This window comes from Aulonocara sp. 'chitande type north' Nkhata Bay, linkage group LG9, assembly GCF_057382095.1.
Source record: "Aulonocara sp. 'chitande type north' Nkhata Bay isolate Kocher_YH1m ecotype deep benthic linkage group LG9, A_spYH_male_GT1.1, whole genome shotgun sequence".
Classification (NCBI taxonomy): Eukaryota; Metazoa; Chordata; class Actinopteri; order Cichliformes; family Cichlidae; genus Aulonocara; species Aulonocara sp. 'chitande type north' Nkhata Bay.
In genome coordinates, this window is record NC_141352.1 from 31,590,459 (window position 1) to 31,613,918 (window position 23,460).

The following is a 23,460-nucleotide window of genomic DNA, read 5'->3' on the forward strand; positions in this document are numbered from 1 at the left end:
TAACGAGCATGACCATTTTACTACTGATCACAAAGTTTGAGCGATTAACGCAATCTATATGATATACAGCAAGAGCTTTATGTGTAAGTCAGTCTTCATTCATTGATAATTCACAAAATAATTATTTTAAGGCGTGCCTGCCTGTCCAGGGAAATACGTGTCTATGCTGTGACATGGAGAAACATGAGTTTCATCAATTCCCCAGAATATTGTGACATATGGTGGTTTCACCACTTGGCTCCATGTCTATGTTAAAGTTGCAAAGTCAGAGCAGAGGCTAAAAGGACAGGGAGACATTCGAGGATTTAAAATTTGAATTTCATACTTCATAAAATTACAGCTTGTTCCAGTTCAATTCATCAACAGTTTAGAAGAGTAGCCATCTGAAATTTACCACCTTGGGTCATTTTCCCCCAAAATTCACGTCAGAATTCATTTTAGTCGTCTCTGGATTCAGTGAATAACTTCCAGTTAGAAAACTCACCTGGTTTATTTATTTCTAACATTATTTTGCTCTTTTCCAGTGCGACTGATGATTTGTTCAGCTGATAGACAATTATTTATAATTTGGGTCATTTCTCAGGCAAAATTTAAGATGACTAAAGAATTAATAGAGACAATAAGTAACTGATTAACTGGTTATTTTTAGTAATCGATATTGAGTGTATGTTATCTGCATCTTTTATAGAATAGCAAACTGAATACAGGCGCATGTCAAATGCTGCAAAAAGGAAGTGAGACAGCAAATTGCATCAGGTGTTCAGCACCTTTATCAACAGTTTGCTGTTTCGTTACTTCTGCTGTCTTGCACTTTCCGGTTGTACATTAAGCAGGCTGACATGCCGCAGATCAAAGGTTTCGTAAGTTCTGCTTTTTATCAACATGTGATTTAGGTTTACATATTCTAAACCACATACTTTTAAAGCTTTGATTAAATTTGAATGTCTTTAAGTAAGTGTGATTTATTGAAAATACTTTGCACAAGCCTTATCCATACAAACGATTTCAATAGAGGTTATGAAAGAGCAGATATGCCTGTTTTCTTCAGTTGCTGGTGCACTGTGCAGCATCCGGTTTTTAAAATAAGTGTACATAAATGCAGATTTTAAAGGTTTTGCCTATTTTTCATGTAATTATGTGTCTACTGTTACCAACATGTTTTATTACCTCACTCTAAAGACACACACTTGGTCAAATTGGGCAAGCTCGACTTTTAAAACAACTGCATATGAACAATGACTAGGCCTGTGATGCCAACTTGTGCTTATTTGTTGCATTGTTAGCCGTTCCTGCCATTTGCTGCCTCCTTCCTGACTCCACCAGGTTTTGTATGGAGCATTTGTCTTGATGTCAACACAGCAACTTGTTTAAAAAATGGCTAATGCTCTAAGGAAACTAATTTGATTGGACTGGTACTTGACTGGTATTAGTTACCATTAGTAACTAATAGGTGATCATCAGTTATCCCGTTCAACTGTCAAATCTCTAATCTGATTAATTCCCGTTCTTAATGGGAAAGTTTTCTGATTACCTGCCCTGTGCAACTGAATTATAACTACATGGCTGAATTCATAATAAAATATTACTATATAAATGCCGTAGTGTATAGTTATAAATTAGTTACAGATTTCACACTTTCCACAGAATTTTATTTCTTCCTTTTGTTCCAAACGTCATACAATTTTGCCAAGCAAATTGGCAAAAAAAAGAACAAGACGCATATAAAGGTTTTCCACAACTGCATTAGAGAACATATTTGACATCAAAGGATTCTTTCAGGCCCTAAAAATCATTTGCATACAGTTTCTAAACGTGTGATTTATTTTGAATGACTCAAATCCACGGTTCCCAGCCCACCCAAACTCTGCAAAGCACATTTGGATCCATGGCCTGGTCTAGCAGACAGTCCACCTGATTCTCCACTGACAGGCCTTCGGCTGGAAGTCTAGCGCGAATGTTGTGCTCCTTAGTGCCCAGAGCCACCGACTGCATCCCCGGGAAGGCACCATCCTTCTCAAAACCCAGCTTCAGCTCCTCACTGACAAAATAAACCCAAAACATCAAGTCAAAAACAAGACAAGCTGGAGAATAACAAAACAGTGACTGAATTGTATTATAAAGGTTTCTGATTTCAGATATGACCCCTAATATGAATCAACACACTCAGTAAAATGTTACCATTAGTTGAGTACTGGGACTTTCCATCATTATGGATGTCAAAAACAGAGGGTTGTACTAGCATAGAACGTTAATTAAATCCTATTAGACGTTTCATAATATGATTTGATGATCTACCTGGTTATAGCAGCTGGATTAGCTCCATCCAGTTTTCTCTTGGCAAAGTTAACCTTCTGCAAGGGATACCAGTTGATTTCTTTGGTGTTCACAGTCTCTGTCCATGTGCCTCCTTTCCTCAGTTGTTTCATCTCAAAGTTCTGCATGATAACAATAACACAACTTTTTTGTATCGTAATTTGAAAAACAGATTAAAAGTCTTTAATGTGCAACAGCAAGCAACATTTTATTGGGGGAAATTAAATTAATTCAATTTCACAAACAAAAACTGTAAAACAACAATAGACTATACAATGGCCAAGAGCCACAAATGAAAACAGAACATGCCACATGTTGTATATAATACAATCTTGATCCGTATCCAAAATTCAGCATGTGCTGTCTGCAAAGTCGAGGGGTGATGATTTGAACTTGCTTTGGATACAACACAGGACTTGGGCACTTTGCAGTCATTGAGTCGACCATGAACTTCTCTGTATTCTAGAGTCAAATGATCCTAAGCACAGACCCAAATCTTCAAGAGAAGGGCTGAGGAAGAAACGAATCCAGAAAAGTCCAGACTTCAACCTGACTGGAATAATGTGGCGACACCTTAAGAGAGTTGTGGCTAAATGGATGCATTAAAATCTCAATGAACACTATTGAAAACATTATCCAAAATCTATCCACTCATTCAATGGTTACCTTCCAGTCCAGGGAGGGTTCCTTGACAAACACGTCCATAGTGTTAAGCAGAAGGTCTGGCTCAGCCCTGTAGGCCCGCAACGAATGAACCATGATGTTCTGGATCAAACCGGACTCCTTCAAGGGTTGCATTAAATTCACAAACTGTTGGGTCAGCCGGAAAGGCATGAGCTCAGGCACAGGGAGGAACTGGGAGAAAATACGGGATTGCACAGAAAGAGATTAACAGTACAGTAGGTCACCTTCTGACATGCTTCACATTCATGCAGCCGGTCACCTCAGCGGTGACAGTAAGATTCATACACCTAAACCAGACAATAAATTCTCCCAACCCAATCACGTGTAAATCACTTATTGCCTCTTCTATGGCATTTTGCTTTAGGCGAGTTAACATTCCTTTCACTGGATATACCTGTGTGGATGAGCCAAACGCATGCCCAAAGTCAATGCCAATCATGCCCCCTGTTTCCATATTTATCATGAAGTTGGAGAGGTGGCGATCTCCAATCCCAAGAATCCAGTGACTCACGCACAGCAAAGCGTGAGAGCTAATGAAGTGGGATCGCAGGGACAGAAAGGCCTCCGGACTGTTGCACATGTTTAGAAAAGCTCTCCTAGAATTTAAAACAAAGAAAAATATGAAGGTTATTACTGCAAGTGTTACCATGTCCCGAGCAGTCATGCTATACATGCAGTCCACTTACTTCAGCAAATCGCTGGGCACACACTGCAATACTTTCATAAAGTTGTTGACAGCATCGGGACGTTTTGCTTTCCTGGCAAAGAATGAAATGCAAGTGTAAGTCTGTTAAAATTATTCAAATTGTTTTTTATGAGCATTTATTGAACCCAGTGTCATAGGAGTAAAAATTCAGGTAACTCACTTATAGGCCAGACCATAAAGTGCAATAGCGCTCACACGATTTTTGTCTTTTCGGTTTTCTGGTGCAAAGCGTGAGAGCCAGGCGTTGTACTCATCCATGGAACTTTAAAACAAAGACACAACTGCCATCATATCATCAAACTCATCACACACTAGATGAACTTCATGTTCTTCACCAAACACAGGGCCACGGCATTAGGGTGGAATAAATATACTGTACCTCCCTGCCCTCTGCTGCTCCTCCTCAGTCATTGTGTTGAGCACAAACTCCTTTAGAGTACAGGTGTTTTCCATCCATTCAATCAGACCAATTCTGTAATCATAATTTGCTTAGTTAGTTAATATTTTGTCTAATAATTGTTAAGTAATTAAATATGGGACCAAGAACCAAATGATACTTATAATATTAAATACATTTTTCTTACTGGATAGTCTTATCAGAGAAAATTAAAAAAAAAAAACCATTTTATTCAATCTTTAATCAGTGTAAGTGGAACTGAAGGGACAGATATGGAGACACAGACATGCCCACCACCTTGTGTTTATAGGAATGACTTGATAGGTGCGGAGCTGCAAGCCTCTGTGCAAACACGACGTGTCCTGGCTCAGCAGGATGTTCATGACAGCGAAAAGCTGTTCGATTCGTTGGTCCTGTCGGAGGTCCTCCCCGCCCTTTACCAGAAAGGGGTGGTCCCGCTCGTCATCCCCACGAATGATGAGACGCTTGGGACGACGAATAGAAGACATCACCTTTACCTGCAGGCAAGATCCCAGAGAACTTTCACACTTACAGCCAGGACGAGAACAAACCGTTTAACTCTTCCTGTTTTAAAGTGCATACCCTCTCATCAAAGCCGGTTATCTTTGCATGATACTCTGGCAGTGGTTTGGCTCTCCCGTCATATTGTCCTGCGAGAAAGAAAACACAGCCTCATCAGTGGATAGAACATAACGGATGAGACTGTTTGAAATAAATCAAACAATATTAATCAGTATAGCTCTTAACCTGGGATCTCCAGCTCATTTCTGAATGAGTCTGCTTTAAATCCACTCAGCCAAGGTGAGTATTCCTTCAGGTTCCCTGGCTCCTTCTGAAATCCACGCATGGATGCAGCCAGGTCATCCACTTTCTGCAAAAAGGTTTTATCTTTCCTCTTTTCAAACAGCTGTTTGCCGTTCGGTCCCAACAATTTCTCCACGTCTTTGAAAAACTTCTGCAGGGAACAGCATAACATTATATTTTCTTGATTAGAAGCTGCATATTCTTTTCACTTGCTGATGAATGATCTGTACTAGCCTCCTAATTTCACAAATTTCTGGAGAATCATATTTTTGAGATAAAAAAAGAGGGAAAAAAGAAAAGAAATGACAAACTTTGATGAATTTCTTTCGAAACATCCCGTGACTATCTGCGCTGCAGTCTCCGAGTATAGACCGCATCTCTTCATACAAGTCTCCCATTTGCTTCCTGTTAAAAGTCGGCTTTTCCAGTTCATTTCTTACGCCATCCCACCAATCCTGCGTGTGGACAGGATGAAAACAATCAGTTTTCGTCTGGCATTTTGATTGAAATCATGTCTGAACTTTCACTCATTACCTTAAAAATCATCTCAGGATTTGTCAGCTGCTGAAGCGCATCCACAAAGTTCTTCACAGCACCTCCCTTGTCCAGCATGCTCTTGAGCCTGTTGATGCACAGCGCTCATAAAATTAAACTGAAGCTTTTGAAAAAATATTTTTAACACCGACCCCCCAAAAAACTGCACCTACAAACTTACCTGTTGACAAACTCCTGTTGCTGGTGTCCTGTAGCCGAGTCCTCAAACTGGTAGCTCTCACTGCTGATCATGAGTGCATAAACCAGTGCCTGAGGGTAGCACTCTGCTATCTGCTCTATGCAGTGCTGTACTGCCACAGCTTCTGGCTTGTCCAAAAGAGCAACCATCTGACTGATCCAGCTAATCAGCATCCAGCAGGGAACAGACATCATCTATATACAGACAGACGACACAATTAAAACATCTGCATTCCCAAAGCTTTAAGGTATTTGGTTTACATTTGCTAATAGTTTCAATGTTTTTTATGTTTACTGGACATATATTATTTTTCTTTTATAATCAGCAGAATTACGTTTCGACATACTAAAGACATTCTTTGTTAACAAAGCTAACCTCTTTTGTCATGAGGTCCAGCGTCTCAGACGGGTACAACTCAATGATCTGTAGCAGGCGTGGGAACCTGAGGCGAGCCTCCTCTGAATTCATCTTCAGTGCTTTCAACATGTTTTCCACTACATGCATCGGCAGCACCAGAAGCTCTGGAAACTGTGTTTCTGTAACCGTAAACAATGGCAACCAACATTTGAGGGAGGAAATAATCCTCTCAGTAGTCTTCAGCACACAGCTAAAGTGTTAAGACCAAGTATTGATCACATTAAGTACTCTGGGTGCTCACTGTTGGTCTTTTTTGCATCAATCTGAACAAATCTCTTCCTGGGAAATGTCACTACTCACCAGCATCGCTCTGCTCCTCCTCTCTTAACCGTTTGTCACAGAAGTTAGCCAAGGTCATGTACGTCTCTATGATGCTGCTAGTCTCCACAAAGTCCTGAGAATAAGACTGAAGCTCCTCGTCGGCCTTTCTGGTCGCTTCACATAGCAACTTCAGCGCCTGTAACTGCAATCCCACTTCCACTTTCTGCAGGAAAAAACTGCTTTTGTGATTCATTTGTTCATTCAATTGGTATAAAATTACAAAGAAGGGTTTAGTGTGATAATCTGCTGTGGAATAAAGTGGAGCCTTTTGCAATTCCCATATATAGCACAGAAATGATGCAGAACACTTTACATCCAATTATTTTTGCCACTATAATCCCAGTTTAGTCATTCATGCAAGTTTCTTCTCTAGCCAGCAACTATAAACAATGTATTTTCCTAAAAAGTAGAGTACCTTTGGATCTGCATTGGACGAGGAAACTCCAGAAAGCTTTACGACTCTCTCTGCTTTGTCAGCATCGATAGTTCCTAGGACTGACGGACTTCTGCTTACAGCTGTGGCCAAGATGTCGAACGATGTACCCTGGAGAATCTTCTGGTATCTGAACACTTTAGCTGTAGCACTCTGACTGTCAGTGTCAGCCTGAAGGTCCTCTGGAGAGAGAAATGAGCTGACATGAAATATGGCAAAAAAGAAAGCTGAAGGCCTTTAAGCTTTGAATACTCGACACTTGTGTGGCATTCTTTTTCCTTCTCACCCAGGAGTGGGATGGTTTTCAGCATGGTGCTGATTTGCTCCACAGGACCCTGAGCCTGACACCGTTTATGGCTGTAGCGGCTAAAACTGTGGACCCACCGCAGCAGCCATCTTCTGTCCATTTTGGCTTCTTTGTGAAGTTCTTTCAGCAGCTTCACAGCTACGGGGAAGTTATTCTGAAAACATTTGTTTGTCCAGGATGAGTTTGATGGGAAAGCATGCTAAAGAACAGACAGAGGAACATCCACACTTGTTTCTTCACCTGCTTCTGGGCTCCATCAGCCATGCGTAGCTTCATGTTGAACTTGCAGTCATTTACTAATGTCTCAATGTCGCCCGCTGGGTCACCTGAGCCGTCCACCTCCATGCTGTCAGATGGAGCATGGCCTCTGAGCTTTTCCCTGATCTTATCCAAAAAGAAACACCTGAAACGTAGAGAAAAAAATAAGGTAGTATCAGGTTCTGTTATTTGTCTTTACTTTAAAAAAAAAAAAAAAAAAAAGATATGCACGCAGAGTCTTCTTACCGAGATGTAATGATATCATCCCACACATTCACTGGGTCCACTTTAGCATCAGGATACCGTTCAGTCCATGATCTGATGAGGTGCTTGAGGGAGTCCAAAGACACTAATAAAAAAAAATTGTAAAAATTGCAAAAATGTTTCAGAGCTTGAAAAAAAAAAAATTCAAACAAAGACAGTTTTAGGAATAAATATTCCAAAATCTTGTAAAAAGACCAAACAAACATTTTAAACATTTTAAAAAGCCACTATCCACTCACCCTCTTCTTTAATAAACAACAGGAAGTCCTGGATTTCGGTCAAGGCCTGCACTGACTGCAGAATGGTTAGCCGGCTTTTAGTCAGGAGTGTATCCACGTTGGAGTAACTCTATATGAGGCAAACGAAGTAAGCATGTGTAATAAGTTAATCTAGATAACACACTTGTCTGCTTATTCAGTTAACAGCAACAATCTGTACATATATAACCGTTCCCCCCCCCATTTCATTTATGAAATAAACTGTTCTCTGTAAATCAAAGAATCGAATGTGCTGGACAGAGAAATGAGTGTGAGAGCAGACCTCCATAAAGAGCTGCATGGCGTAGTTTGTGTAGTATTTGGCGCGGTCGTAGTCCTCTTGCAGGATGTAGAGCAGGCTGAGTTCCTGGCTGTAATGACTTTCCAGCAGCTTTTTGCGCTCCTCCAACTTCATGGCATTGTCGATGAAGCTGAGGAGCGTTTGGTCCCGCTCGCCCCGCTGCAGCTGCTTCAACATGCTGCGTATCATGTGCTGCAGGTACATTTCCTAGGACAAATGCAATCGCCAGGCAAGCAAAACATTTGAAGAATGGATTTGATATCAAATGACCAAAAATGTCACAACATGCTGTGAATGCTTTTGTTACACTGCTATGCTACACATTTCTTTTCAATTTTAAAGATACAGTTTTAAGGATTCAGTGACACCTAGTGGTGAGGTTGCAGAAGGACCCAACTGTATACCCCTAAGTCTCCTCTTACTAGCGTGAAGGAAAAGCCACAACTGCTAAAAAAAAAAAGAAAGAAAGAAAAGAGAAACACTCTAGAGCCACTTTTGTGTAAACAGGGCTAATGTGGAAATAAAGTGGGGCAACATAGCAGGGACATAGCATAGCATAGCTCACTCAAGGTAATTAAACCAAGATTGTTATCTTCAGGAAGGGAAACCGAAGGAACATGATTACAAATATGTTCTATTTCTGCAGATCAACAGCCCCAAACCCTGCAAAGTAAATCTTTAAACCTAATTCACTGCGGCAGTGTTTCATTCAAGGAGTTTTGGAAAGCCACGAAATGAATGAATAGATTACAAAACGTAGGTTTCCAATTTAAGCCATCAGTTACCACAACAGAGGAAAAATGCAGGCTTCAGTTGCAGGTGAGTGGGAATTCCTAAACTGTAAAATCATTTGGGTTATTATTACCTGGTAGAGAGGCTCTGACCACATCATTTCCAAGTTGGGTGGTGAGTTTTCATCTATGTTCACAGTGGAGCAGTACTGAAGAGACTTCCACTCAGTCAAATGACTATATGCATCCATAGCAGCCATCTCCCAGAAGTCCTTCTCACTGTCTGTGGGCTCGCCATCAGGCCAGCTCTCGGTGTTTAGAGCCTGTCAGTATATAAGAGTTTAAACAAACAGCAAGCAATCCGGTGAAACCTGGTGCCCTTTGATTTCATATATTACTTCATATGTTTTCCTGAAATATTTAATATGGTTTCCTTCCCTTCCGGTGGGAAAATATGGGATTCAACCACCAGCTTCTACTGGACTAACAAACCTCATTGTAAAGCTTCACAGCCTCTGCAAAGTCAGTGTTGGCTTCAGCTTGGAGCGCAGTACAAGTGATGGATTTGGTCCCGACTTTACCACCAAAGATTCCACGCACAACATCATAATCTTCCAAAGATTTGTAGAGCCTGGAGAACAGCGGGAGAAAAACAGCACAGTAAATATTAGAGGTGGCAACCACCACACACCCCGTGATACAACTTTATCACTATACTTCACTCCTGATACAATATTACCGTGATTTTGTGACATGCTGAATATTGTTTTTTGAAGCAAAGTGAGACAGTCAACACATGCAAACACTGACAGTGAAACAAACGTTATTTAAGATAAAGTCATTATACTATTAGTCTAGTTTGCAGTTAAAAGCAATCTACTTATTATATTACAGCAATTAACTGTGATAAATCAGTGAAAGTCACAGGTGTTGCTGTCTACATGGAGAGAAAGTCACATTTAACTATTACATTTGCTCCCAGCAACGTTCCTATTCTGCAGGAATATAACCACAATACAACCAGCTGTCCCCTCGAGTTGTGACACAGATTCATTCAGACTGATGGAAATGCAGCAATCTGTCTGCATTTATAAATTAGACAGTACTTGTTGCCAAACCTTCAACAATCTCTGTGAGTGAATGAAGTCAGTCCAAAATATCAGAAAAATATTGATATTTGGTGTCCATGTTATGACACAAAATCATAACACACAATACTATACTGATTTTTTTTTAATTTTCCACTTCAAAACAAACTCCAGACACTCTCAATCAGCAAACTAAAACTCCTGAACCTGTGACCTTCAGTGACATCATAGCTCTGATTTTGTTCGTTGATGTAATTAAATATTTTGAAGAATAAAAAAATCAGATAAAGAAATATTAAGAATAACACTCAGCTGTAAGGCAGCAATTACTGCAATACCTTGCGAGATAAATCCATTTATTGGTGTCTGGGGGGATTTCTTTGTGTCCTCGTGACCGTTTGGCAGGACGTTCAGCGGGGCCGTCAGCATGCAGTAAACCCTCTTCCAGCAGCAGGATGCCCGATGGCTGCTGCAGACTCATGAGACAAGTGGAGCTGATGGAAGCTGGGTTGAGCTGTTGGAGCTCTTTATGTTGGTAGCACATATCCTAGCACACAAAAAAGCCCCCCAAAATACAACATTTATATATATTTTCTTCAATATATTAAATACAGAAAGGGGAGTTTAACTATCAAATCTGTTTCTTACCTGCACACATGCTATAAACGGAGGAAAGCAGAGCGTACTCTTGCTCAGGAAGTTGCTCATGTTGGACCGCAGCTCCTCTTTGATCCTCGCGCTCTCCTCTGGCCTCCGTTGTTTCGCCATTTCTTGCAGTATACCAGCAAAAAGAGAGCTGAACAGCTGTTTGGCTAAAATCGGGTCTCTCTAGTTAGGGCAAGGGGAAAAATGTAATATTTAACATTTTACATACAATATTTCTTCCTTAAAATTTCCCCCTTCATTTTGGCCCATCATTTGCAACTATTTTTGGTCTATGAAGTGTTTATGATAAAATCAAAGTCTGATCATATGGTTCATCATGTGCCCGTTTATGGTTTGTCTGAACAGATGGCGTTGGCAGTCTTACCTGTGCTAGAGCTTGAAGTGGAGCGATGAGGTTACTGTACGGGATTTGGATGTCTGGAAAGTCTCCCACCCTGTAGTTACGATACAAAGTCACCTGAGCCTCTTTTCTAAGGGCCAGATTGGCTTTTTCTTCCTGTGACACACAAGAGAACCACTGATAGTTACGAGTCTATCGCAGGCCTGGAAAGTTAGCGAGAGCAAACACAGAAAATCTGCATTATAGATGAACGGATTGTTCTGAGTGGCTCCTGGTTGAATCCCAGCACGGTAGATACCTTTTCCTGCCGTTGATGCTGGATCTCCTTTTTGGCAAAACCTAAGCTGACTTTCTCCTGATCCTTCAGAAACCTGCGTCTCAGTCTCAGGATGTTAGCCCGCTGCTCATTTACTGCTGTTCATACAAAGTGAAAATTTACATTTAAACCAATGAGTGAAGCTTTAGTCTCTTCTTACTGAAACAAGATGTGTTTGTGGTGGTGCTTTTTTTTTTTTATCAAAAACTGAAAAATTAGTTTACATTTAATACTATGCAGTTAATACTGAGGTGGATGGTCAAACTAACCTCTGGTGCGGCTGTCCACCTCATCTGTTGATGCAGTGAGGCGCCTCAGCCCAAAGCCTTCTCCTATTGGTCTTCTCGCTGCGGTTCGCCTCTCTGCTTTCTTATCAAACACCAGCAACGACGACATCGACTCGGAGCCGAGTGAGTACTCTGCCAGCGTATCCACGCTGCTGCCTGTCAGCCAGTTATATGCAGTACGTCGACCTGGGAAAAACACAGCTGTGGTAATCTGCATATTCAAAAATGAAGGAAAGCATTTTAACAGGTACTTTGTTGCGTTGAAGGTGGGTAAACTGAAACACAGCGGTACCTTGTGTTTGTGTCTGACTGAACTCTAATGAAGTCTGCGTGGCTCGGAGCTTTCCCTTCATCGCTCCAGACTGAGATGCTGCCACACTCTCTGGGCCTTGAGAGCTTAGGGTTTCAACAAACATGGGGGTCATTACTGTGCTCCTGAAGCGCCAATTGGAATTGATCACATAGTCCTATAGAGTGAAATGAAAACATGATATTCACAAATCAGGCTTCTTAGTAACAAGCAAATAAAAAAAAACCCAAAACAGATAAAGTTGTTTCTTCTTCTTCTTTTCTGTAAATGAATCCAAGAAACACAAAAGCTGACCTGGAAGGTGCACTCGGACAGCGGATACTCAAACATGTTTCGTTTAAAGTCCGGACTCTGGCTCGTCATTTCCAGAAGCAGATTGGTGGCCAGGCTTAAAAAGCACCTCTCTATTTTGCAGGAGTACAGAGAACGGAGCACCATCAACATTCGCTCGAGGGTCGCAGTGGGGAGGCGCTTCTCCTGACTCCAGAAGTTACAAACATACAGCCTGAAAAGACGGAACGAGGAGTACACAACATCAGAAGAGTCGACAAAAGATGAAATAAATTTAAAAAATACAAATATCCACTGTGGAAAGTATCTCATTATATTAGCATGGGGATAAAAAAGTCATATTGGGTGCTTACTGAAGGCCTTGATTTTCTTCTGACAAACCCTGAAGCAGTGTTTCTTTAGCAGCATTGAGAATTTCCAGTGAGGTGTTGTCTTCCATGCTTTCATCATCGCTGGAAGAAAAATAACATGTCACATGAATAAAACGGTCAGACGATCCTACTGAAAAAAGACTGTACAAAGGCATTATGTGGGTCGAATCTGAAAACACTAATTTTTTATTTAACCTTTATTTAACCAGGAATGTCCCGTTGAGATCAAAAACCTCTTTTTCAAGGGAGTCCTGGCCAAGAGGCAGCACATTTCCAAACAAATAAATACCAATAAGGCAAACAAAAAATAGTAAACTATGATCTGGTTGAGGCTGGAAGCCAAAAAGCCTCACCCATAGTTGTCCTGGATCCACATTAGGATGTCGTACATCCGCTCTCTGCAGACTGGAGAAGGATGAGAGACGAAAGCCGTAACAGAGCCCAGCAGCTCTTGAAGCTCCACCGGCGTCAGACGGGGAATAATCTTGTGGATGATATCGAGGCATGCTCTCTGCCGTGCCTCATCCCTGGAAAGAGAAATGTGGAGGAACATGGTTCAGCACCTCTTAATTTACACTTTTAATTTTGTAAGATTTATTTTTGGCTTTTATTATTTTATAACAAGAAAGAAGGGACAGAGAACAGGGAGAATGGCACACAGGACGGGTGGAGCTGAACCCAGGCATATAGATCACCTGCTAACCCACCCCACATTTATAGTTATTTAATTGATCACAAACTAAATTTAAAAAAATGCCCTGAATGTCAAATTCCCATTGATTCCGTATGGTTAATGCTTCCATCACCATTAAAGGATTTTACTTGCGCTAACACACATTCAAATGTTTGGCCCTGTTGGCGTGTATAAAAAAAGAAAACTCCACTGCAGAGGCCCAATAGGGTTCTGTGATCATTTCTGACATTTTTGCAATGATGATGGTGGATATGATAATAAAAAAAGAGAACTAAACAGAGAGGCAGCAAGGAAGAACTCGCCTATGGTTCATCATCTGAATGAAGCCGGTGATCTTCAGCTGCAGGAAGATGTCTGGAATGACATCAGCACGGCTCAGAACGCACTCCAAGCAGTTAGTCTTTAAGACGCCGTGCAGCTTTGGCAGGAGGAAGAACACATAATTCACAAACCTGAAAAATACAAAGAAAATAATGAAGACCAAAGCTTGGAAGGTAGCTTGATAATTACATTTAGAAAATTATACTAAAATAAATAAATAAATAAATTCGCACTGTAAACTTACCGATCCATAAATGGAGGAAAATGCTTGGAGACTTTGTTCAAACAAATAATGAACTTGTCATCCAGGTCTTTTTTCTTCAGATTTGTTATCTTACTTGTAGCAAGACTGAGAAGTTCTTGATGTTGCTAAGCAATAAAAACATTAAAAAATTAAGTCATACTTGTGAGGGAAAAACAACAATTCTTGCAATAAAACTGAAAAAGGGATTTCAGTGATTTGAGAAGGATAACATAAGATAAACACTTAGACTCGTCAAAATAAATCTAACATGTGGTCGAGGCATAAATGAACCGAAACTAGAGAAAGTTCATACCTCGCCCATATCAGTCATGCTCTTCAGGATGAGGCCGATAATTTCAGCAGCAGCCGAGTAGACTTCTTTATATCTTACATAGGACACGTTGGTGGTGAGAGACTGAATGTACCTGAAGGAGAAAAAAAGAAAGAGGACACCATACAGAAATCATATTTTTGCAGCACAGCAGTACATGAGCTACAACACACATATATACATGTGACTATAATGTCAGTGGCATAGTAGCTCATCTGGATCGCGATCCTTTTCACACATTACTGCTCGACAAATGTAACCCTGACCTTGAGCACAATTTGGTGAAGAACCATTATAACCTGTGATTGCTGTGAACTGTGGAAAGATCCAGGAGGATTTGCCAAAAATACACCAAAGTCTGCCTTTCGCTTCCTGCTTGCTGATTTCAACTATGATTTCAACTTGCATCTTCCAACTTGCAACTTTTACCTCTCATATTCAATTCCGCACGACGCATCGTAGGCAGGGAGGTTGTTTGCCAAGATGATTCCCAGCAGCTGAAGCCCGACAGAGTTGTCTTTGCTGTTAGCGTCAGTGCCACAAAATCGCTCGTATATTAGACTGAGAAGGCAAGAAAAGAGAGAAAGCCAAGGACCACAGATCAGTTTCATTTTGTTAAAAACAAACAAAAAACAAACAAAAAAACATGCAAGAAAAAAAAATTTACATTTATAATTTATGTTAATATGTTTGAGACCGTACAACATTTGTAATTCAAATAAACAAAAGGATAAAATAATGCAGCATTTTTCCTACTTTTTATAACAACATAAGACATAATTAGAGTCGACAACAGACAACTTTACTCAGGAACAACTCATCAGAAAGTGTTTATTCCTAAAGATTTCATTCTCTGTTCAGCACACCAGTGTTTATAACACATGGGGCGATCGTGGCTCAAGAGTTGGGCGTTCGTCTTGTAATCGGAAGGTTGCCGGTTCGAGCCCCGGCTCCGACAGTCTCGGTCGTTGTGTCCTTGGGCAAGACACTTCACCTGTTGCCTACTGGTGGTGGTCAGAGGGCCCGGTGGCGCCAGTGTCCAGCAGCCTCGCCTCTGTCAGTGCCCCCAGGGTGGCTGTGGCTACAATGTAGCTTGCCATCACCAGTGTGTGAATGTGTGTGTGACTGGTTGTGTAAAGCACTTTGGGGTCCTTAGGGACTAGTAAAGCGCTATACAAATACAGGCCATTTACCATGTTGGTAATTAAATGCAGATTTTTGATGTACAAAATAAGATGCCAGCAGCTTAAATATTGGTGACTGTTAAGTTTATCTGGACTTGATGTGATCTTGTGTGAGCACTACCTGTAAGGCACATGCAGACAGTCTTTCCAGCACTCTACCAGAGTGCGGATGATCTCCAGGTTGTGGCGGAAAACGGGCCTCTTAGAGTGAAAGCAGTGCTTCATCAGGAACTCCAGCAGCCGGTTGGCAAGGACTTCATCTCTGGGGTTACCCTTAGATTAAAAAAAAGAGAAGTTATCAATGATAAACTTTTATTATAAGAAATGTATCATATCATAGCAGATAACAAATGAGTAAAATACAATTTATGACTCTCCGTAGCGTTTTAACAAAAATAAATAAATTAATTAACTGAATTGCAGCTGATTTGGTGCCACGTTTTCACATTCATAAATTGAACTATGACAAACTTTGGGTGTAGCCAGGCTTGTCCAGGATAGCACCGTAACCACCACATCCACCACCATAAAATGGATCCCCACTCCTCCAGTGTTTCCAGAGACAACAAGCTGTAGAAGTGGCCCAAGCCAGTACTTGGCATAAGGCCGAAACACCTGGAGAAAAAAAAAGAAAAAAGAAAATGAGTCGTACAACCTATTTTATTAACTAATTTCTATATTTGAAAGAATTAACTGAGGGACATCCACCTCCTCTGTGTTGATGATCAGCTTAGAGATGAAGAGTCGAATGTTCAGAGGTGTTGATGGATTTGCCAGTTTTCCATGTAGGAATTTCATCCATGGAGGAAGCTCACTGGGCACATTTCCCTGTTTTACAGAGCATTTGACACAAATGTAGTCATCATACATTCATAATATTCATTACAGAGATTAATTAGAGAGTTGTAATTACATGAAAATTTTTAGGATTTGAAGTAAACGTCAGACTTACTTAATCCTGTTATAAATAATGAAAACCTGCCGTACTTTGGCACTGACCTGTTCAGTTTTGGGGGTTATGTTGTTCCTTTGCATGTGCCCAATAAGAGCAGTCATGGTCGTCATGCATTCATGCTGGTTTAGCTCATCCATTTCTAGATCAACCATTGCATCCTGGGACGGGCTCATCTCCTCTGTCTCCTAGATTTACAAACACGTTAGCAAACCTTCTTGATAACCATGAAACCAGAGCCATTTTGAAACAGCAAATGACTTATCCTTAACACTGGTTTCCATTGGGGCTTTCAAAAATGTTCAACTGGTTATACAATAGTCATTTTAAACTCCTGTGTTCTCATTTTAAAAGACAGAAAAAACTAACTCTTTTTGCAACAGCCCGCTTTTCTCCTTCTGGGTTTTGGGAACTGAAGGAAAAGCTTTGGACTCCTGTGGAAAAGTCAAACTGGCTCATCTCCTCGCTCAGGCTGCTGTCAGCCATGTATGACTGGGAGGACAGATAGACTGGAGCTTCTGTGGAAACCACAAATAAATCACAGAAACACACACCGTCAAGCTGCAGTAAGATACATTTATACGTCTGTGACAAACAGAAACACTTCTTACCTCCATTCTCTTCATTTACTTCTTTTCGAATCATAACGTATTTCTTTTTCCTCTCAAGCGGGACCTGCAATGTTTAAAAAAAATAAATTAATAAACCATGACTAAAACTAGCAGAAAAAACAAACAAACAACAACACATACCTCAATTTCAATTGGAAAGTTGTAGGTCCTTTCAACATCAATAATGTTTTCAAGAATAAACTGATTCTGGAACAAAAGAAAACACCATCAGTAAGGTCCTGTGAAGTCACTAACAGTAAACTTTTTACCACTTTATATGAATTACAGAGTATCACAAGTAACAGTGTTTAAATGTCACCACTAGATGTCAGTAGAATGCAGATTATGGTCAACTGAGTTTTGTTTTCTTGCTCCTCCTAATTTAAGCACATAATCCCTGCTAAAGGATCATGTGCGACAGGACAAACATGTTTTAGTCAGCCAGCAGGGATCAAAAGCACAAGCTGGAGTGTTTCTGTTTAATTCTAAATTTATCAGCATGCATCACTTTGTTGAAAGACACAATTACACACAGTGTGAGCACAATATCCAATTTTTCTATTAAATAAACTAAAAAAAAGTAGTTTGTACTGCATTGTACTAAACTAGGCCGTCTGAGAGATGTTGGTGTATTTATACAAACGAAGCACTACCTTCTCAGGTTTCTCACTGAAGAGGAAGCCATGGTAGAATTTGGGCTCGCTGAAGCTGCAGCTGATGACGGCGATGGCGCAGTTGTACGAAGTGCAGTGATAGCGTCTCCGGAGTTCAAGGAGCTGAGTCTCACCAGCCATGTTCTCAGTGAAGGCTTCAAAACACGACCTAATTGAAATAAAATGTATGTAATCATATATCACGAATGAATCACTTATTCATGAAATAAAAATGGAATTTAAGTGACCAAAGCGCTGGAGAGGCCTACTTGATCAAAGTCTTGGACATCTCGTTTCCCTCAGTTTTCTCAGAGCGACAGTAGGCTTGATTAATGCGGGACTCTTTTGAGTAAACCTCTTCTTTGGGAAGCCGTGAATACAAAAGCTCCATCAGCTTGTAGCAGCCATTCTTCTTCAGCAATTGGACCTCAAAGGCTGTCTCGCTTGACTGAAAGTGAGAAATGAATGATCATAGTTCAGGTTAAATAATAACAATGATACAAAAACAGAATGGGACAGAGTTTCTCGTCTTTCATTTGACAGGCAGTGGCCAGCACAACAACACAGGCATGTCAACAAATAAAAAGATGCACTAAATGGAATAAAACTGGGTTCATGCTTGATCAGAGTGACTCTTACAGAGGTGACAGAAAACCTTTCATGTCCAGTTGAATTAGCTCTGAATGCTGAATGTGTGCTCTGCTGCTAGACTCATGTCAGAAATTTGAAGATGAGGAACATTTCCTCTGGTTAACTGAGAAGAAATTGGGGAGACTGACAGAACATGAGACTCTCAGTAAAGCACTCGCTTTACTGAGAGCCAATCCCATAGCAGGCACTCCTAATGTGACCTATACTGATCGTATTCTAACACTTTTAGGGAGGATTCTGCAACGTGATAACTGATGCCATCATCAACATCAATGCTGACAGCAATGTTCCTGCCAGCATTCCTGCCAAAATTAGCGGGGACTTCAGATTTTTCAGTTATTGTCCACAATTTACATCAGTGAAGAAAAATATCCAGTTAACTAGATCACTGTTAACAGTGTTCAGAGGCAAACCTTGGTGAATCGACTGAGCAGGAAAGAAATTATGTCAAAGACGTTTGTGATGAAGAAGTCATTCAGGGCCTTGGCGCTGCAGTGAGAGGCCAGAGGCAGCAGAACTCTCTCCATCATGGCCTGCAGCATGGAGCTCATCGGCACGTCACCTTGTTGAATCACCCCGTAAACTGTACACAGCAGCTGGAGCTGCCGCTCAACGCTTGCCCTAAACAGACATTGGCAAAAACATTGCACATAATGAAAGCAACTCATACAACTACATCTCCTTGTAGTGGAACAGTAAAGATCTATAGAGTCACTGCTGTAATGTGGCTCTAACAAATTAAAAACTTTTGCCTACCGCTTGGCAGTTCTTTGGAAACAGGTTTGGAACTGGTCCTCCATGATGTGTTTTGTGTCTCGACACAAAATTCCCGCAAGTAGTTTGAGCAGGAGTGGGCTCTGAGAAAGCTCCAGGGCGTCCAGGAACTAAGAGATGGAAGATGTAGAGCTGATAGCTGCAATGGTCTAAATCAACAACCTCCAAAGCAAATTGTCAGTAAAACCATCCATCCATCCATCTCCTTATATATATATATATATCTCCTCATGTATAACCAATCTTTTGTAGTCAGATCAAAGGGTATTTCACGCAGGCACGCACACTACTACTACTTTCTAAATCCCACTGTTTACCTTTCGGACACAGTCCATGTAGTTGTTGCGATGAAGGGAGCCCTTAGCAAACTCATCAGACTGCATGGGGAAGTGTGAAGCCACCAGGGTGTCGAGCGCTACCTGCAGCTCAGCTAGTGGCTCTTCTGGGAGTGTTGTGAAGAAGGGCAACACCAGCAGAGCCTGGCTCTGAAAAATTGATTGAGTTCAGCATAAAGTTTCACCGACTAGAAAATAACTTAATACATAAAACTGTCCCGTAACTTAAATAAAATCTGTTACTACCTTGAGATTCAGCGGCAGATTCATGTCAACCAGCAGCACAGTGAAAGTGGAAAACACCTGTCTGAATGCTTCATGTTTTATATCGGAGCAGACAGAGGAGTCAATCTGTTCAGAGAGAGAAATTCAATAAAATGAACTAAAATGAAAAGAAACACCAATATATCTGCACTATTACTATTACAAAGGTCTTAACATATTTTCACAGTTTTAGTTTATGGCTTTTTAGCAGGGGGCAGACAGCAGTAATTTGATCCTCCTGATACCTGCAGAAGCTTGGAGAGCAGCAGGAGGATGGCAGTTTTGCTCTCTGGGGTGGAAGAATCTCCCTCCCACCATGACTGCAGGCTCATCCATCGTTTTAGCACCTCTTCAACCAGCTGCTTCCCCTGAGTCTTCCTCACCGATCGTTCTTTAAAGCTGTGGTCCAGCATGCCATTCAGCAACACGCTCACCTGAACACCAGGAAATAAAAATCAAGTTTGTAATGAGAAAACAAGAAGTTATCCGTCTTCAGATGCCCGTGGTTACAGTTTTATCGTAAACTAACTAAAAATGACAAGTACCATGCTGGGGTTTTGGGAAGAAGCTTTCATCAGGCGTGGCACTGTTGTGTTCAGACTTCTCAGCAGCTCAGTGTTGATGGTCGCCTGAAAAAGGCTGTAGAAGTACTCGCCATGCGAGAAGCTCAGGAAGTTGTGGCTGTGACTTCCAGACACGGGCACAGAAAGCATGATGGTGTTCAAGAGCAAATCTACCAACTGCTCGCTCTGCAAAGAAATAGCAATAATGCACAACGTTAGAAAGCACTGTTACCTCAAACACTAGTTACCTTCACAGCAACACTGCTCAAAATGGGAATCTTATCAGTCCCAGTTTGCTTTTTAGTTCAGTGACTTGATGTTTCACTAACACCAGATTGAGCAGCAACACTGACCTGCTGACTGAGAGAAAACGCAAGCTGAAGCAGACCATCTGCAACCCTCCTGGTGTTTACGTCTAAGGATGGAAGTGCCTTCCTTTCTTCTCCTGGTGCTATGCCTTTATACACCGTCATTAGAAGCTGGGATCCAAGTTTTTTGCCATAAGATGAATCCTTAAGGAACACACAAAAAGATCTTACGGCAGTGCATTCAGTAGAGATGATGCAGTACGTGTTATAAATAAATAATAAAATATCCAGGCAACCTTACTTTGGTTTAATGTTCATACCTGGCTGTGCAGGATGGAGCTGAGGAAGCCGGCTTTGTGAATTTGCTTACAGGAAGACAGAACCATTTCCATCTGGTCATGGTGGCTGAGAGTGCTGGAATGGTACAGGTCTACGTTGCACAAGCCCTCTACACTACAGTGTTCATTAAAGAAATTTAGGAGGAAAAAACCAAAACATTAGTGGTTTTGATAATTGCACCAGTGCTGCAGAGTCAAATTAAAGCCCTACGTATCTTTCTTTAACAAATAAGAGAACTCAACCTTTTACATGAGATTTTTGTCCTCAAGCTGCTTTCCAGACGACTGCAGTAAGGTGAGGCCAGCAGTGCTTTCAGTAGAGGAACACACACTTCTGGTAGGTTCTTCATTACCTCCACATCTGCCATGTTGAAGCCTACAGCGGACGGCTCGCAAACCACCATCGCAGTCAGCTCGAAAAAAACTGAGCATAAAAACTCTTGTTCCAGAGACTATGAATAAAAATAAGGACATGATGAGTAAAACTTTGAAATGGAAGAATCAGCACCAAGTTACTTATTGTCAGTTCTTGTAATTCAGCGATACCTTCCAAAGCTCCTTGTCTCCTTTGGCAAGAATCATTGTGGTGAACTCCAGCAGGCGGACAATGATGGTGCATTTGCTGTAGTTGTACTGCTCCACCTCTCTTGGGCTGAAGTGTGAGGTCTTCTCACCAAGTGGGAAACAGCTCTCTGCTGCTACCAGTTCATGAGTTGCCAGCTCCGTCAGAAAGAAATGCAGAGCTTTCAGAAACCTCGATTTGTCTTTTGAGCCTTGAACATCAAATAAGCAGAGATTAATTGGAATCACTGGAATCTACCAAACTGATGTAGAATTCATTTGATAATGTTACGCAGAGTAGTGAACTTGGAGAAACTTTGGCACAAATATAGACTTACTTAGAATGTACTGAGGCTTGATAATGTGTAGGCCGATGAAAGTGTTGTAGCAGTCCAGAACAGCCAGCAGGAGGTCCAGCCACTGCAGCGTGGCTCGGACACTGAAAGGGCTCGTCAGGTCCCTGAGTGTTGGTTGGGAGAGGAGACCTCCGCCCTCAAACTGTGACATCAGAAAGTCTGTGCCATGATCCTTCAGCATGCCATCCACCCACTGAGGTGGGGATTTCTTCCCTAAGTCACACACATTCGGGAATTTACTGACATGTTTGGCAGAAGTTCATTTAGAGTAGCAGGGTAGTTATTATGCTAAACTGTAAATCTCAATTAATTGTTTTTAAGTGGGTTTTCTTTTTTTAATTTGCATGTGCCCATTTTAAATTTTCAGGTCACCTTTGCAAAAATTAAACTGTTGGTTCTCACCTGGGAGGAGGGGGATAAACTCATACAGGAGCTCCATGCATTTATGGCGACACTCAGTCTGAGGGCGGCCACATTGCTCCAAGAGCCATGAAACCACATCTGAGAGGCACAGCTTCTCATCGGGCGGAAAGCCTCTGAAAAAAGAGCAAGAAAGAAAGAACGATATTTAAACTGCTTGAAATGTGCTAATTTTTATCCTTAATTTTTTCATCGTTCTTTTGTTTTCATATGGAGACGAGTGGCAATGTTAGGTCACAATGTGATATACTGCAAAATTGACATCATTGGACGTATAAATTGAATGCACATTTAATAAAAGCAAAGAAGTAGAAAGGATTTTCATTTTCACCATGGTACCAACCTTGGGATGCGTCTCTTTGCATTGTGGTGATTGAGACTGGGAGCCTTGTGTTTGATTATTCTTTTTAAATGGTCAATGGCACTGCCACACTGCTGTAATGTACCTGAGTATGAGGGAGTTGCAAGAAAAGCATCACAAATCCTAAAAGAAATACCCTTCAACATATTTGACCAAATATAAAAACACACTATACAAACTTTTTTGCATATTTTCTTGAAATATAATTCCTATAAATCAGTTTGTGCAAATTCTGGCATAAATAAATTAACAAATGTTACAAAGCAGAACACATTAAGGAGTGATTGTCTTACATAATCTGTCTTTAATGAGAGAGGGAGAGGTTGATAATGACATGAAAATCCGAGTGCACAGTCTACAATGCTGATGTGACAATTACCCATAGATCGTTCATCTGAGTGTGCAAGAGCCAGACTTTCGACAAATATGACGAGAACCTCGAAGACAAACTGTTCCACCAATGAATTTTCCTCCCTGGAGAGAGACACAGATGACTGCATTCAGCACAGCATAATATCCCTTATTCAAAGGACCCAGTTAACGGCCATGGTCACAATTTAGAGGGTAAAATGCGAGTAGACAGACAGAATTCCTTTCCACCTGAATTGTCTGTAGATGCTATTGAATGCTAAGGCAGCACCAAGTCTTTTGAAGCCATTGGGGTGGAGAGCCAAGCTGTAGATGCGCTTAAACAAAGACTTCATGTTGGTGGGACTCCTCTCCTGCTGCTTGGGGGTGGTTTGCTTGATAGACCATTTGACAAACTCTTCAATGCAGCGGCCACAGAAGTCTCTGAGAGTGCTGTCCATTGGGTCGACCACGCCGTCCTGAAGAGAGCAAACCATGTGAGGCTTAAACTATTACAGAGAAACAGCTCCTGTGTGACCAATGATGGAAAGGGAATAAAGGGAAAAGACTCAAAA

General features: G+C 41.1%; 1 protein-coding gene across 3 annotated transcripts in view; it reads right to left on the bottom strand.

Moving 5' to 3' along the window:
• Window positions 1-1,635: 1,635 nt before the first annotated feature.
• prkdc (protein kinase, DNA-activated, catalytic subunit) overlaps window positions 1,636-23,460 on the bottom strand; it is a 31,397-nt gene continuing 9,572 nt past the window's right edge. For 2 of the 3 annotated variants that reach the window (XM_086306966.1, XM_086306964.1), the window contains 60 exons: window positions 23,138-23,364; window positions 22,917-23,011; window positions 22,520-22,622; window positions 22,159-22,292; window positions 21,739-21,969; window positions 21,386-21,612; window positions 21,083-21,291; window positions 20,822-20,954; window positions 20,547-20,705; window positions 20,176-20,379; window positions 19,876-20,064; window positions 19,613-19,717; window positions 19,349-19,516; window positions 19,014-19,141; window positions 18,671-18,878; window positions 17,876-18,054; window positions 17,607-17,775; window positions 17,095-17,160; window positions 16,954-17,017; window positions 16,712-16,860; window positions 16,390-16,530; window positions 16,099-16,218; window positions 15,862-16,005; window positions 15,512-15,663; window positions 14,636-14,767; window positions 14,189-14,300; window positions 13,876-14,000; window positions 13,613-13,762; window positions 12,970-13,143; window positions 12,599-12,697; window positions 12,249-12,459; window positions 11,937-12,111; window positions 11,627-11,830; window positions 11,340-11,455; window positions 11,066-11,197; window positions 10,684-10,863; window positions 10,374-10,582; window positions 9,440-9,578; window positions 9,082-9,270; window positions 8,199-8,423; window positions 7,898-8,006; window positions 7,641-7,743; window positions 7,377-7,539; window positions 7,116-7,290; window positions 6,812-7,011; window positions 6,376-6,559; window positions 6,034-6,194; window positions 5,641-5,852; window positions 5,460-5,547; window positions 5,237-5,380; window positions 4,869-5,076; window positions 4,704-4,771; window positions 4,398-4,618; window positions 4,083-4,175; window positions 3,864-3,965; window positions 3,684-3,755; window positions 3,392-3,593; window positions 2,980-3,168; window positions 2,296-2,435; window positions 1,636-2,038 (listed from right to left, as the gene is read on the bottom strand). In XM_086306966.1, coding sequence (XP_086163092.1) covers window positions 1,834-2,038; window positions 2,296-2,435; window positions 2,980-3,168; window positions 3,392-3,593; window positions 3,684-3,755; window positions 3,864-3,965; window positions 4,083-4,175; window positions 4,398-4,618; window positions 4,704-4,771; window positions 4,869-5,076; window positions 5,237-5,380; window positions 5,460-5,547; window positions 5,641-5,852; window positions 6,034-6,194; window positions 6,376-6,559; window positions 6,812-7,011; window positions 7,116-7,290; window positions 7,377-7,539; window positions 7,641-7,743; window positions 7,898-8,006; window positions 8,199-8,423; window positions 9,082-9,270; window positions 9,440-9,578; window positions 10,374-10,582; window positions 10,684-10,863; window positions 11,066-11,197; window positions 11,340-11,455; window positions 11,627-11,830; window positions 11,937-12,111; window positions 12,249-12,459; window positions 12,599-12,697; window positions 12,970-13,143; window positions 13,613-13,762; window positions 13,876-14,000; window positions 14,189-14,300; window positions 14,636-14,767; window positions 15,512-15,663; window positions 15,862-16,005; window positions 16,099-16,218; window positions 16,390-16,530; window positions 16,712-16,860; window positions 16,954-17,017; window positions 17,095-17,160; window positions 17,607-17,775; window positions 17,876-18,054; window positions 18,671-18,878; window positions 19,014-19,141; window positions 19,349-19,516; window positions 19,613-19,717; window positions 19,876-20,064; window positions 20,176-20,379; window positions 20,547-20,705; window positions 20,822-20,954; window positions 21,083-21,291; window positions 21,386-21,612; window positions 21,739-21,969; window positions 22,159-22,292; window positions 22,520-22,622; window positions 22,917-23,011; window positions 23,138-23,364 — 9,315 coding nt within the window. In that variant the 3' untranslated portion in view covers window positions 1,636-1,833. Of the gene's footprint in view, window positions 2,039-2,295; window positions 2,436-2,979; window positions 3,169-3,391; window positions 3,594-3,683; window positions 3,756-3,863; window positions 3,966-4,082; window positions 4,176-4,397; window positions 4,619-4,703; window positions 4,772-4,868; window positions 5,077-5,236; window positions 5,381-5,459; window positions 5,548-5,640; window positions 5,853-6,033; window positions 6,195-6,375; window positions 6,560-6,811; window positions 7,012-7,115; window positions 7,291-7,376; window positions 7,540-7,640; window positions 7,744-7,897; window positions 8,007-8,198; window positions 8,424-9,081; window positions 9,271-9,439; window positions 9,579-10,373; window positions 10,583-10,683; window positions 10,864-11,065; window positions 11,198-11,339; window positions 11,456-11,626; window positions 11,831-11,936; window positions 12,112-12,248; window positions 12,460-12,598; window positions 12,698-12,969; window positions 13,144-13,612; window positions 13,763-13,875; window positions 14,001-14,188; window positions 14,301-14,635; window positions 14,768-15,511; window positions 15,664-15,861; window positions 16,006-16,098; window positions 16,219-16,389; window positions 16,531-16,711; window positions 17,018-17,094; window positions 17,161-17,606; window positions 17,776-17,875; window positions 18,055-18,670; window positions 18,879-19,013; window positions 19,142-19,348; window positions 19,517-19,612; window positions 19,718-19,875; window positions 20,065-20,175; window positions 20,380-20,546; window positions 20,706-20,821; window positions 20,955-21,082; window positions 21,292-21,385; window positions 21,613-21,738; window positions 21,970-22,158; window positions 22,293-22,519; window positions 22,623-22,916; window positions 23,012-23,137; window positions 23,365-23,460 lie in introns of all 3 variants that reach the window. The other variant, XM_086306965.1, reaches the window with a different exon arrangement.